Source organism: Nicotiana tabacum, chromosome 6 (assembly GCF_000715075.1).
Source record: "Nicotiana tabacum cultivar K326 chromosome 6, ASM71507v2, whole genome shotgun sequence".
Lineage (NCBI taxonomy): Eukaryota > Viridiplantae > Streptophyta > Magnoliopsida > Solanales > Solanaceae > Nicotiana > Nicotiana tabacum.
In genome coordinates this window covers 56,457,051-56,471,837 of record NC_134085.1, presented here as the reverse complement: position 1 = coordinate 56,471,837, position 14,787 = coordinate 56,457,051, and the positions used below count along the sequence as shown (strand labels likewise).

The window sequence follows — 14,787 nt, the reverse complement described above, 5'->3', positions numbered from 1 at the left end:
GCGAACCCGCGTCTGCTGGAATCGGTCCAGGCGCGTTGTCGGGGTTCTGTGGCGGCGCACCGATAATTGGAACAGCCACACCGTTGTCTCCGTGGTCTTTAAGGTTGTCATTCTCAACTCTATTCACTGAGCCAGACATTTTGACCTGAAATCGAAGATCTTGGACAAGAAAAAGTGTGAAAGATAACTTGCATTGTGTGACGAAACCAGCAAGAAAATAATCACTATTATTTTTAGCCCCACGGTGGGCGCCAAACTGTTTACCGTGAAAATGATAATAACAATTAAATTTGTTGATGAGACTCTAAAAATACGTGATCTATTTTTATGCTAGTTGTTTAAGCAGTTAATGCTAGATATGTGAAGATAAAAGATAAAATGCGAGCTAAAATGGAATAATAATCGAACCGAGGGGTTAGCTATTCTAGCCTCGGACTGACCGATGAGGGGCCTCGAGGTCGATGCCTGGGCTCGGGCTCGAGCTATCGGGGATAATCGGAAAGGGGCTAACAATTAGAATATAATTAAATGAGGCTCTTTATGGCCAATAACAAGCAATAAATGAAGAACAAGTATGAAAGCAATAAATGGAAGTGATGATCTCGAGTGAATTAGTTTACAGAGAAAAGAGAAAGAGTTGTTATTTATCTTGTATAGAATAGTTGGAGTAACAACAACCCTTTACAAAGTGGTAAGGATCCCCTTTATATAGGAGGGGAAATCAAACATAGTACAAGATGCATTGATTGTAAAGGTATGGAGATGGGACGGCTAGACGCGACACCCTGATACAGGTACTAGGTAGGCCGGCTTTGTCAAACTTAGCCGCGTGCCCTAAGAACTCCTTATTTTTACTCTAGCCTCGGTCGAAATTCCCTTTAGGCCGGGCCTCGGTGAGCTTCGAGGGAGGGAACTCGGTCGCAGCTTCGCGTCCTCGAGGCCTCGAGATGTTCTTCTGAAATGCACTAATAGCAAGAAATTGGACCCTCCGATTTCGCTGCATACATATGCATTTCATGCATTTATACATGTGCATTGACCCATGACCAGATGACATTATATATGCGTATATATGTATATTATATATATATATATATATGGGAAAAGGTTACGACGTTATATACGCACCACCACCTAATCAGCTGGTATGCGTTGATGATTTTGCCCACAGTGGCCGAGATGATATGTTGGGATGCCCTCAAAGGCTTGATGATGTTATGAACACATGTACCTATGCATGACATGACATTCATATGCATATGTATGACACTATAAGTATTTCATGATTTACAAAGTTATCTAGACTTGAAGGTTGAGTCATGTACTCCATGTTTCTTCCATGTCTGTTATATACTTATTTATTTATGTGTCTTACATACTCGGTACATTATTCGTACTGACGTCCCTTTTGCTTGGGGACGCTGTGTTTCATGCCTGCAGGTCCCGATAGACAGGTCGAGAATCCTCCAAGTAGGCTATCAGCTCAGCGGAAGATGTTGTTGGCTCCATTTGCTCCGGAGTTGCTTGTTTGGTCAGTATGATTTAGACGAGTATTGTTTGGTATGGCGGGGCCTTGTCCCGACCTTTGTGTTAAGTGTGTACTCTTAGAGTCTTGTAGATAGATGTCATGTATACGAATGCTTGTATGGCCTTGCTGACCTATGTTTTGAGTTTACAAATGATCATGTTGGCCTTATATGCCCGTATATCACATGTATAAGTTTTGATATCAGGTTAGGTCGTCCTATATTGAGTATTCCCCTATGTTTATTCTGGTTAGCTCATGACGGCCCGTTTGGCCCATTTGCCAATGAAAGTACAATAAAAAAGATATGTTATGTTGGTATTCGGTTAAGTAAAGTAACGGGTGCTCGTTGCGGCCCATAGATTTGGATCGTGACAATAAAGAAAGGATCAAGACACATGATCCATTCTTTAAAGAATCCACACAGAGAAAAAAGTTTAATCAGAGGGAGGGCGACAAAGAGGTGAAAGAGCAAAATTGCAAGTTTAAAAACTTGGGCTACGTACACATATCTTACAATTGAAACTTGAGGTGAACAATCTCAAAAGTAGCTTAATTAATATGCCTAAACAGTGAAACCAACTTCGTATATGAAAAACCAGACAGAATGAATAGTACAATGCGTACATAAAGATGACCGAGCAGATTTTGAAAAATCAGAAGATGATTTGTGAGAAAATATGAGTGGAAACCTAAGGAAAGAAAATAGGAGAAAAAAAGGAAAAAGTTGTAACTATATCCCTCGGTGGATTGTTTATATTTTGTCAACAAAACTTATTTATACTGGATAATTAATTAAACATTAAGAGTAATAAAGTTTCAAATAGTATATAGAAATAAAAAATCCCATATTTTATGAATTGGTCAATTTTTGTACTAATGGGCGGGTAAATTCCCAATAAGTAATGTTACAAGTGAAAAATCCTTTATTTATCCAATTATTCAGTAAGCCCAGACCGGAACCGGCCCACTAACAAGTGAATGGGTAGGCAGTCGGGTTTATGGAAGCATTCACTATTAGTAAAACCCCGAAGTGGGGGATAAAATAATAAAATATCCAGAGTCCTCGGTGGAACATTGCAGTACCATTCATATTAAACTAAACTCTACATATAAACGGCTCTCTCCACCCTTATCATCACCACTTTCTCCCTCATTCTATCTTCTTCTTCCTCCCTCACTCCTCCTTATCCCCTTCAGCCAGCCATGGCCTGTTCTTCTTCCATTATAGGAGTTCCCTCCATATACCAAACCAACCCTTCACGAAGACCTATCCCTACCCCACTTTTATCCCTTCCTTACTCCAATGAAAAATCCCATTTTATTAATGTTCGTCTCAGACATGCTTCTCTTGTGGCTTCTGCTGTGGTAACTCCAAATTCTTCTGTTCTTAGTGAAGAAGCGTTCAAGGGAATTGGGGGTTTTGGGAAGGACTCTTTGAATGTTAGCAGCGAACCTGAATACGATTCTGAGTCTGAGGTGGAGGATGATGATGAGTCAGGAACTGAGGATGAACTTGCTATTTCTAAACTGGGTTTACCTCAGAGACTTGCTGACTCTCTTGAGAAACGTGGAATTACTCATCTTTTCCCTATTCAGGTTCCACTCCTTTTTCCTTTCTACTCCCATCTTTAGTTGATTTTTTAATCCAAATTTTCTTCTTGTTCAGCTGTTTTGTCAAAACATTTTGTAGTATATAGATAATTGCTATAATTATTGTTTGATATTCTAATGGTCGGATTTGTAATTGATGGCTAATATTGTCCCTTATTTATGTGACTAGGTCTATTTTTGTCCCTTAAATATATCCCGAGCACTTTAATCCCTTACGTTTGATAAAGTGGAGCATTTTGGTCTAACGGACAAAAAGGGGTTAAAACTTAAAACTAATGGTCGCTTCCCATGTCCCAGGTAAAACACCAAAAGATTTGCAACTAACCGAATAGGGTTCATAATTGGTGTTCAACAGCTGCAACACATTCTTCACCTGCAATGATAGTGGTCGCTCCTTTCCCACTAAGTTCTGCAAGCTTCTTTGCAATTGCGTATCACTACATTAACATGCTTTTCTCTTTACTCTTCAGTTACCGAAGCAACATAATCAGAATTGAAGGAAAACACTAACAACATACGCAAACATTAACACTGCTCCCTCACCAAAAGATTAGAATAATAAGTAAATACTAAGTTAATGCACTTAGTGATGTGTCAAACCCGCTTATTCATCTTCCTTTTCTTTTAAAAAGCCACGTAAACTAGTTGTATTCACTTTTGCTTTCTATATAAAGCTCAGCAGGTCAGCGGACACAAAAGGCACTAGGTGATTGCTTCCCATTTGTCCAAGCTTGAGTTACCTGGTACCTGTTGCGGGTGGGAGGTAGCATGTATCCCGTGGAATTAGTTGCGGTGCATGCAAGCTGACCCGGATGCTACGGTTATCAAAAAATAAAATATAAAGCTCAGTAGGTGGTAAACAAATACGAATGAAAGATTGGAAATTGGTACCTCTGTTCTAGCAGAAAACTTGTCAAATTCAAACACCCCCATTGGTCCAATCCAGATCACTGTTTAAATAGTCTCCAAGGCATCACTGAAAGTCTTGACAAAGTTTGATCCAATGTCCAATCCCATCCAAACCGTCTGGGATAGCTGATGGTGGCACTGTTAGTTTTTAAACCCCTTTTTGTTAGTCAAACCAAAGATGCTCCAGTTTATCAAACTTAAGGGATTAAAGATGCTCATGGTATATTTAAGGGACAAAATAGACATACTCCCATAGATAAGGGACAATTTTGGCTAAAAACTCGCTTTTAAATGTTAGCTTGTAATTTCGAAAGGTGGGCGAAGTAAGCCTTTTTACTGCAAATATAGATAGATTAACCTAAATCATGTGTCCTTACTATGTAGAGAGCTGTTCTAGTGCCGGCACTGGAAGGCCAGGATATAATTGCTCGTGCAAAGACAGGAACAGGGAAGACACTTGCCTTTGGTATTCCAGTATTGAAAAAGCTTAGTGGAGATGAAGAAATGAGAAATACTCTGAGGTAAAGGTTTTTAGCATGGTGGTTAGAGTTTTTGTTATTCTAGTTATTGACAAGTATGATTATTTGCTCTTTTAACTTATAGGCGTGGGCGGCTTCCCAAAATTCTGGTACTTGCACCTACTCGAGAGTTAGCCAAGCAAGTAGAGAAGGAAATGAAAGAGTCGGCACCATACTTGAACACTGTCTGCATATATGGAGGTGTTTCTTATGCTACACAGCAAAATGCACTGACCCGTGGGGTTGATGTTGTTGTTGGAACTCCAGGTAGACTTATTGACCTAATAAACAATAACACCTTGAAACTGGGGGAGGTGGAATATTTGGTCCTCGACGAGGCTGATCAAATGCTCGCAGTTGGATTTGAGGAAGATGTGGAAGTTATTTTGGAAAAACTTCCATCACAGAGGCAGAGCATGCTTTTCTCGGCCACCATGCCTGGCTGGGTAAAGAAACTGGCTAGGAAGTATTTGAACAATCCCTTGACAATTGACTTGGTAAGCCTTTGTTCTTTCTCAGCGTTATTTATCATCTTGATATATGCAGTATTGCGATGTGCCCCTGAATGATCTCTTGGTTCTTTTTTAATAGCAAATTGTTGTTGTTTTCTGATTAGAATTGCAAATGTTCACTATATTTCTTTACTTTTCCTAAGAAGTTATGGATATTTGGTTTTGATATAGATTTAAAAAGAAAACATATAATTTCTTTTCTTCCCTGTGGTTGTCTTACCTGTTGTTCCCTTCCGTTCATTTCAATTACTCATTTAGGTTGGTGATCAAGAGGAAAAGCTGGCAGAGGGGATCAAGCTTTATGCTCTATTAACTACAGCAACATCAAAACGAACCATACTCAGTGATCTTGTTACGGTATGTATTAACAGCTATTTTCTTAGCTTTCTTTCACTGATGCAGATTTCAGAGTGTCAGTTCTCAATCATTGTGCGAAATAAATCGTCAATAGTACTCAAGCACTCAGAGCCTCAACGTTTTGCTTTAAACAATTTCTCAGGTTTATGCAAAGGGTGGAAAGACAATTGTTTTCACACAGACAAAGCGAGATGCTGATGAGGTCTCAATGGCATTATCAAACAGCATTTCTTCTGAGGCACTGCATGGCGACATTTCTCAACATCAGAGGGAAAGAACTCTAAATGGGTTTAGGCAAGGAAAATTCACAGTGCTAGTTGCGACTGACGTTGCATCTCGTGGTCTTGATATACCGAATGTTGACTTAGTAAGTTCATATGGCTGTATGTACATATATCCCCCTTAACTACTGGAATGTATTGTTTTTATCTTCTGTTATTTATGGTGCGGTTTATGTGATCAGAAAATTGAGATTTCAGGAGTTTATAAATTGGAATTCTTATGACATTTTATAGCTGGGAGTGTGAACTGCAAATACCAGAATCCATAGTCTTTGTTAGAAAGCGTGCATTTGTAACACCTCTTTCATGGATTAAATGAAACAATAAACTTTGTCATATCTATTGCTTAATAGGTTGTTGCATGTTTTGACTGTTTGCATAATAGCCTAAAGCTGTATATAGTATACTGGTGACAATGTGGAGGAAAAATGGCCGTGATCAATCATACCACTAATGTTATTGTATTTCATTGGTATGATAAAGTCAAACTTGTTGTTCTGCTTCTTTCATTCTTCTTTTCCTTGTTCTCATCCCCCTGCTTCCTCTTCTTGCGAAAAATTTCATGTTTTTCCTTCTGACTTCTGAAGCACATCTTGGAGAAGGGCCTCATTTGTTTGCACTTAATGGGTGTCTAAATCTGAATGGTTCAGATCTCAGCCCATTAATTGCATTCATTTTTTACTTTTTAACATCTCTTAATGGGTCTGAATGATTCATATCTGTGACAGAGTCTTGACGGCATTCAGACCTTAAAAATACACGTTTTTTCTCTCTCTCTCAAATTCACGTTCTCTTTTCCTTCCGCTAAAGAACTTCACAGCTTGCATCACTCTCCAACCATCAACTAGTGCATCAAATCTTTTCCTCTTGTAAGATTTCAACCTTTACTGGGTAATCTAAACTTGTGATTCTCCAACTTGACTCCATTCTTTTAATAGTAATTTTCAGTTTTGAGAGTAGGGTTTAAAAAAGACCCGTTTTGGAATATTATTTGAAAAGACCAAACAGACATAGAGAGAAATATCAGATTTATAGGGTCTTATATCATTATAGAAACAGTGTAATAATGAAAAATTGCAATATAGTTGACCAATGCATGATGATTCTGTCATTATGGTTGAATCAACTATGGGTTTAATTGATAAGAAAGTGTTGGCTACTTCTACCGGAAACAACCTCTCTACCTTTACCAGTAGGGATAAGGTCTGCGTACACACTACCCTCCCAAGACCCCACTTGTGGGATTAAACTGTTTTTTTTAGTTGTTGTTGTTGTATACTCCATCTTTTGCTACTGACCGCAATTAACTGTTTGAATCTGTTCTGCTTGAAAAGTGCTACTTAGTGCATTTATTTGGTCATTGTATTTTCTGTGATTCTAAGCTCTGTATATGGGCATCAGTTAACAGTAATAACCCTTTGGATATCCACTTTTTTATTTAGGTAATCCATTACGAACTGCCCAATGATCCAGAGACTTTTGTTCATCGCTCTGGTCGAACAGGACGTGCTGGAAAAGAAGGCAATGCTATTCTGATGTACACAGGTAATCAAAGGCGAACTGTCAGATCTCTCGAACGTGATGTTGGGTGCAAATTTGAGTTCGTTAGTCCTCCATCTGTTAAAGAGGTTTTGGAGTCATCAGCTGAGCATGTGGTGGCTACACTTAATGGTGTTCATCCCGAATCTGTTGAGTATTTCACTCCAACTGCGCAACAGTTGATGGAGCAACAAGGAGTAAATGCCCTTGCTGCTGCACTTGCTCTTTTGGGTGGGTTTTCCAAACCGCCATCTTCTCGATCTCTAATAACTCATGAGCAGGTATGACTAGCTATTGAGATATTTATGTTGATTGATAAAGCTTAATGGTTGCCTCCGTTAATGAGGTATTTATGTGTATTGATAGATCTTAATGGTTGCCTCCCATATTAGGTATTTTTGTGTATTGATAAATCTTAATGGCTGCCTCCCATATTGAGCTAATCAGCACTTAAAAAGTTCCGATCGTACTTCCTTTTTCCCTCCTTTCTCCATCCATTATGCTACCGACTGAATGGCTTCTTCTGCATGTAAGTTGTAATGGCTAATTGAATGGGCAAGTGAGGTGCTGAATGGATGACACTCACCTCCAGCATATATATTGCTCCAATCTCTTTTCATCAGCTGTTTTGGCAGTGTTCCCTTGTCCCAACCCCCTCATGGGCTGTCATGGTAATTGCATATGATATCCTCATTGTGGTGCAAAAATGTTGTAACTGCTGCAAGCCCACTTGGCAGGCCTTGTTAGTTGGCTATGTTCTATGGCCTGCAAATGCGCAGGGGCGAATTTATAGGGAAATTATGGGGCACGTGAACCCATGGTTTCTCCGCAAAATTAGATATTTTATGCACGTACATATTTTATACAATTGGTATAATATTAACTGGTGGCACCCATGCATCAAGTAGGATTAATGGTGCACTTAGTTGAAGGTTGATTTATTTACTAAGAGGGACATGGATCAATTCCCATTTAATGTATTTTTCCTCATTTTTTTAGTAGTGCACCCATGTACTAGAAATCCTAGATCCGCCTCTGCAAATGCGCCATGTAATTGACCTATTCAACTGCCCAAAAGTCTTACGTAGTTGATTTGTGATAGCAGTGCCAACTAGATCATGTATGCTGCTTTTAATTTTTTAATCTTCAAATTGCCCCCCCTCTCCTCCCCCCTTCCTTTTTGTTGAGGTCTCAAAAATTGCTATCTAAGTAAGCATGACCTGGGGAGTTTGATCCGTTTTTTAATTTTTTTTTATGCCTCCGTTTAAAAAAAACTCCCATTGCATATTTTGTGATCAGCAAGCATATTTCCACTGCAGGGGTGGACAACATTGCAGCTGACACGTGATTCTGTAAATTCCAGAGGATTCCTGTCGGCAAGATCGGTTACTGGTTTCCTCGCTGATGTTTATCCACCCGCTGCTGATGAAGTTGGCAAAATTCACGTAATTGCAGATGAAAGGGTATGTAACCCAATTTGCTAATGAGTTTTACTTGATATTCCACATTGCTGATGCCTCTAGGGAGATGTGATGTCTCTTCTTCTGATCCTCTTCTCAGTGTCTTTGCTCTAACCAGAACCATTTGACGTATTTTGATATCAGGTTCAGGGGGCTGTGTTTGATCTTCCTGAGGAGATTGCAGCAGATCTACTAAATCAGGAGTTACCACCTGGAAATACTATTTCCAAGATTACTAAGGTTAACTTAAATTTGATTCTTACTATGGTACTTGTATATGTGATTTATCCTGCACACACTTTTCTTTGCTGTTAACTGTTAAATCTGAGATAGGATAAGATGTAATCTTTGCTATCCTGTGTCTTGCAGTTACCTGCTTTACAAGATGATGGGCCAGCTAGTGATTTCTATGGGAAGTTTTCAAGCAATAGTCGGGGGGCACGAGGAGGTTTAAGGGACCGTAGAGGCAGAAATTCCCGGGGTTTGTCTAGTGGTCGATTCTCTGACAATGATGATGATAATTGGGGTAATGACTTTAGGCCGCGAGGTGGCCGAACAAGAAGAGGAGGAAGTGATTGGCTCATTGGTGGTGATAGGCGCACTAGCAGGCCTTCATCTGGAGGAAGCAGAGACAGGTTTGTTTCTCATATGTGTGTGCGTACAATTTGATTTGATTTTTTATTTCTATTATATATCTTATTTCTTTTTATTTCTTGCATCAACTGCCTCTTTTGAATTGCATCGTCAGCTTAGTCCTGGGAATTAATCCAGATAAAAAAAAACAGTTTTTGCTGGAATTATTGTATGAAGGAAAGGATTATCAGCATTACATTGTCAATTGCTGACAGTTTCATCATCCATGAAACTTGATCTAACATGATAACATTTTGGTTTCTATTACAGATTTGGTGGTGCATGTTTCAGTTGTGGACGCAGTGGTCACCGAGCATCTGAATGCCCTAACAAAAGGGACTATTAGTTCTGTAGGTTGCGTCATCATCCTGCCTGCCGGGTGACAATTCCTGTCATCCCTGAACATCTTATGCTGACCTATTTCCTGACAAAGCCAGCACTGAAGGTGAAAAAGATGGGAGTATAATGCTGAAGCAGCATATCATCAGACCAACTGCAAGATCCTAGATTGTTCCCTCCAGCACCATCTCCTCAAAGCTTCACATGGCCCTCCTGACGGTTGAATTTTTTGCCATATCGATTTATTTTCTATATTTCAAACTTATGTATTTTTGGTACTCCGTTCAAGAAAAAGAAAAGAGTTGTGAAAAAATGAAAAGAACTCGGATGGGGCCGAAATATAAATGGAAGTCAGGCCCAATTCAATTACCCCAACACAGTCCAAACCTACGCTGCCCAGGCTAAGAGCTGGCACGTTGATGCGCTCTGATATTGTAAGCAAGATGCATTGTAGTAGGACTAGTACTTGTGGTAGTGAACTAAATAACCTCTATTTCTGCATGAGTGAAAATCATTTTCATCTCTCATTTTGTTAAAAATCAATCTCCTTTCCCAGCATTGATCAACTGACATTTTCATCCTGCAATGACCCTTGAAAAGTAGACCATCAAAGAGGTAAAATGTAATTTTCTTTATAATATTAACTAGGGAATTTGATGCGCTTCGTGGAGTTATAAACAACACCTTATATGTATTTATATATGATTTTTTTATACATTTAGTTGAGATATGATATATACTTTTTTAAGTATGTGCATGAAAAGCCAATTATGTAATGATGAATACATGATTTTTTTTTCTTTTTTTCTTTTTACCTTTTTACTTTCTTTCCTACTACCATTTTTGGTATTACATTTTATCTTCCTTCTTTCCTTTTCTCCCTCAATCCTACCGTTACCCAAGGAAAAAATATTTGCTCCCTTCTTCATGCGTACAAATCTCTATTTTCTTCTCTCAATTCTCGGCAAAATTTCAAAAGATTGTTTCTTTCTATTCAATATTCCTCGAACTCTGCTTAAATAGAGAACGACAACTCAATAAATTAAGAGAATAATAAAAATATTTCATTTTGAAATTTCTTCTGCCTTCTTACAACCGGCTTATGTTTCTCGCTCTTTCTTCAATACCAATGAATGATTTATTGTGTTACCCCTCAAGTATCAAGATTCTAAAGTTCAATACTTTTAACTAATTTCAATGACTTTGAGACACTCGAATCCAACAAAAATCTCATCTTTTTTTAGTCACATAGGAAGAAAGAAGTATCAAGAATATTTAAAGTTTAAAGCTATTTCAAAGACTCTTGAAACACCCTCAAACACAAAAGTTCACTTGTTGTAGGTTAAAATAAATAAAAAATCTAAAACTCAAAACTTTAATATTAGAACTCTAAAGTAACACCATGTAACAACCCTACCCCTTTTTGAGTATTTGTGTTGTTGCATATATTATAAGACTTTCAGTAGGTTCATATGATATTTTGGGCCTCGCAGAATGATTGATTTGGAACTCGAGAGATTCGGTGGTGTTTCGGCGCCATTGCGTGTAAATTAGAGTTTTTAGGATTCTTTATGTTGACCTTAGCGTTTGATTTGAGTATTTGCGCTTCGCTTCATGTTTCGAGACCTTATATAGGCCAATATAATGTGATTGGACATATCAAGATTTTTGAAAATGTTCTTGGAGGCTTGAGTGAGGTTCAGGGTCAGTCAGGGAGTAATTGGAGAAGTTACCAAAAATTACAGAGACCAAGACATGAGTGTGCATCGCGCACACATACCCATGTAGTGGCTATACTGCTACCCTTCAATAAAACAAGCACAAAATTTTGTATCAAATGACAAATGCTTTGAACCGTCAAATAGTAGAATGAAAGGGCTACAATTTTTGTTTTGAATCACCTCCAAATTCGTTATATAGTAGTAGGAGATATACTCATGTGAAGTCAATCTAAATTTTTAATCGCGCATGAGGCCAAGTGGACCTAGGCATGCGACGCATGCTAATTTTATAATTCTGATGCATTTTATACCATTTTTCCTCAAGGAAAAATCCCAAACTTCTATAAATAGCCCTGTTTCATAATTTTGGCTCATTGTCTACCATTTTAGAGACTTGAAAGCTCAATTTTGAGGGGTTTTTTTTGGCAAGATTAACATCTACAATATGAGAGTACGTGATTCTAGCTCGAATTTTTGATTATATCATGAATCTATCAGATTTTACCTAGAAGCATGAAGTTAAGTTGGATTTTGTGAAACTTTGAAGATAGCCTAGAAGTACTAAATATTGATTTGAGTATGTAAATGGACTTAGAATAGAAACCTAAGCACATATCTGGACTCCTGAGGCTATGGGCCAATAGATTAAGGTCATTGGAGAGCATGTTGGGAGCAATCAACCCTCACTAGCAGGGCCTGAAGCACCTGAATCTGCACACAAGGTGCATGGAGTAAAGTGAGTACTCCAACTTAGTGAGTAATAACAATAAATGAAGATTGAGCGATAAGAAATCACGTAAAACACAACAACATGCTATAAAGAGACAGTGTAAAACCAATAAAAATGCAATAAACAGTAAAATCTTATAAAAACACCTTAGTTTAGTATAAGCTTCTTTAAAACACTTTTTTAACAGTTAAACAAGTAAATGAAAAGCAGTAAGAAAAGATAAACACATAAAATCCGCCCCTCGGGCACAATGTCAACAGAATCAACCCCTCGGGCAATAACATGGAACAACACCAGCCCCTCGGGCTATATCACATATCAAAATGGGTACCCGCGCTCACTGGGGGTGTATAGACTCCATGAGAGGCCCCTTACGACCCAAACGCAATATCAAGCCATCTCGTGGCATAATCAATAGGCTCTTGGCCTCATATCAAGCCACCTTGTGACGTACAACTCAGGCCCTCGGCCTCATAATCATAATCAGAACAACACTGATGCGACGTGTAGCCCGATCCCATAATAATCCTCACAACACAGGCCCTACTCAGTCATAAATCTTTAAAAGCCACTCGGGCACAGTAAAATATGATGCTCAGCCCAAAATATCATTTAAAGTGTTAAAACAGAGTAAACATGGCTAAGTTATGAAAATAGTATAATATAGCATAACTGAGTACAGATATAAAATCAAAATAGTGAGGAAATAGCAGTAAAAATCCCCTAAGAGTCCAAATAGTTGGCACGCGGCCCAAATATGGCTTTCAGCCCAAAACATGATGATAGTAACAGTTTTTCAATCAAATACGCAGTAAAACAGTCATTCGAGATGGACTAAGTCACAATCCCCAACAGTGCACGACCCCACGCTCGTCATCTAACATGTGCGTCACCTCAAAGTAGCATAACGATGTGAATCTGGGGTTTCATACCCTCAGGACAACATTTACAATCATTACTCACCTCTATCCGGTCCAAACTCTAGCCCGCGATGCCTTTGCCTCTCGAATCGGCCTCCGGATGCTCCAAATCTAACCAAAATCAGTGCAAAACCATCAAAATATGCTAAGGGAACAAATCCCATTCGAAAGAAATCAAATTACAACACAAATCCCGATATTGGCCAAATCCGACCCCCGGGACCACGTCTCGGAATTCGATAAAACTTACATCAATAGACTTCTTATCACTCCTCGAGTTCATTCATATCAAAAGCACCAAAATCCAACAACAAACGACCCCTCAAATCCCAAATTCTAGGTCTCCAATTACAAGCCCTAGTTCTTCAATACTTAGGCTTAAATTCAACAATTTCCATGATTAATTAAGTAGAAATCACATTAGGATTGAGTATTAAGTCCATAAATCTTACCTCCAAATGTTACCCCTTGATTCCCTCTTCAATCCTCTTCAAAAAGCTTCAAAATCGCCCAAAAATGGAGAAACTTAGGCTAAAAATCGTGGAAATGAACTTTTAAAACATTATGCCCAGTCATTCAATCCTTCTTCGCGAATGCGGTCAAAGCCACGCGTTCGCGAAGCACAACCTGATGCTGACAACATTTTCCTTCTTTGCGAACGCGGCTCCCTATCGCGAATGCGAAGGCTCATCTCCACAACCCATCGCGAACTCGGCTCCCCTCTCGCGAATGCGTAGCTCAATGACCCCAGCCCTTCGCGAATGCGAGACCCCCCTCGCGAACGCAAAAGCCAAACCTTCAGCCTCACGTGCTAACTCTTCGCGAACGCGAGGGCCCACTCGCGAACGCGAAGGCCAACTGTCTACAACATCAACAACAGAATTTCTACAACTTTATCCAACTTGAAATGGTTCGTTTAACCATCAAAACTCACCCGAGGCCCTAGGGACCTCAACCAAACATGCCAAAATATACCACAACATCATTTAAACTTGCTCAAACCTTCGGAACACTCAAAACAACATCAAAACACCAAATTTGCATTAGATTCAAGCCTAAGAATTCCAAAATCTTCTATATTTCTCTTTCGATTAGAAAGTCTACCAAACCATGTCCGAATGACCTGAAATTTTTCACACACATCTCAAATGACATAATGGACCTACTGCAACTTCCAGAATTCCATTCCGACCCTTATATCAAAATCTCACCTATCAACCGGAAAATGCCAAAATTTCAATTTCGCCAATTCAAGCCTAAATCTACTCCATACCTCCAAAACACATTCCGATCATGCTCCTAAGTCTCAAATCACCTCCCGAAGCTATCCGAACCATCAGAACTCACATCCGAGCCCTTTAACACATAAGTCAACATATGATTGACTTTTCCAACTTAAGCTTACTCAAAAGAGACTAAGTGTCTCAAACCTTACCAAAACCTCTCCGAACCCGAGCCAACCAACCCGATAACACAAAATACAGCTGAACAAGGAAATAAGAAGTATAAATGAGGGAAACGGAGCGGTAACTCATAAAACGACCAGCCGAGTCGTTACAATTTGGTGTTTCAAGTGAAGGTTTGAAGTAAAAGTTTGCCATTTTAAGGCAAGTGAGGCTTTAATTCTTGGGTTACTTGCTTTTCATTAGTGGTATTCTATATATGTTGTTTGTATATATGCAAGCTATCTAGTTCATGTGTGTGGCAAGTATGATCTAGATTATCTAGT

General features: G+C 39.0%; 1 protein-coding gene across 1 annotated transcript; it reads left to right on the top strand.

Annotated features, from left to right (window-relative positions):
• Positions 1 to 2,585: 2,585 nt before the first annotated feature.
• LOC107828595 (DEAD-box ATP-dependent RNA helicase 3, chloroplastic) lies at positions 2,586 to 10,226 on the top strand. The gene is made up of 10 exons (XM_016655944.2): positions 2,586 to 3,124; positions 4,433 to 4,569; positions 4,652 to 5,063; positions 5,337 to 5,435; positions 5,578 to 5,802; positions 7,159 to 7,536; positions 8,575 to 8,718; positions 8,860 to 8,955; positions 9,085 to 9,350; positions 9,619 to 10,226. The coding sequence occupies exons 1-10, from the start codon at positions 2,732 to 2,734 to the stop codon at positions 9,692 to 9,694; spliced, it is 2,226 nt and encodes a 741-aa protein (XP_016511430.1). The 5' UTR covers positions 2,586 to 2,731; the 3' UTR covers positions 9,695 to 10,226.
• Positions 10,227 to 14,787: the final 4,561 nt, after the last annotated feature.

Coding starts and splice junctions, on each gene's coding strand:
- LOC107828595 (XM_016655944.2), top strand. CDS start 2,732: ATGGCCTGTTCTTCTTCCATTATAGGAGTTCCCTCCATATACCAAACC. Junction 3,125..4,432: donor CTCATCTTTTCCCTATTCAG/GTTCCACTCCTT, acceptor CTTACTATGTAG/AGAGCTGTTCTAGTGCCGGC. Junction 4,570..4,651: donor GAAATGAGAAATACTCTGAG/GTAAAGGTTTTT, acceptor TTTAACTTATAG/GCGTGGGCGGCTTCCCAAAA.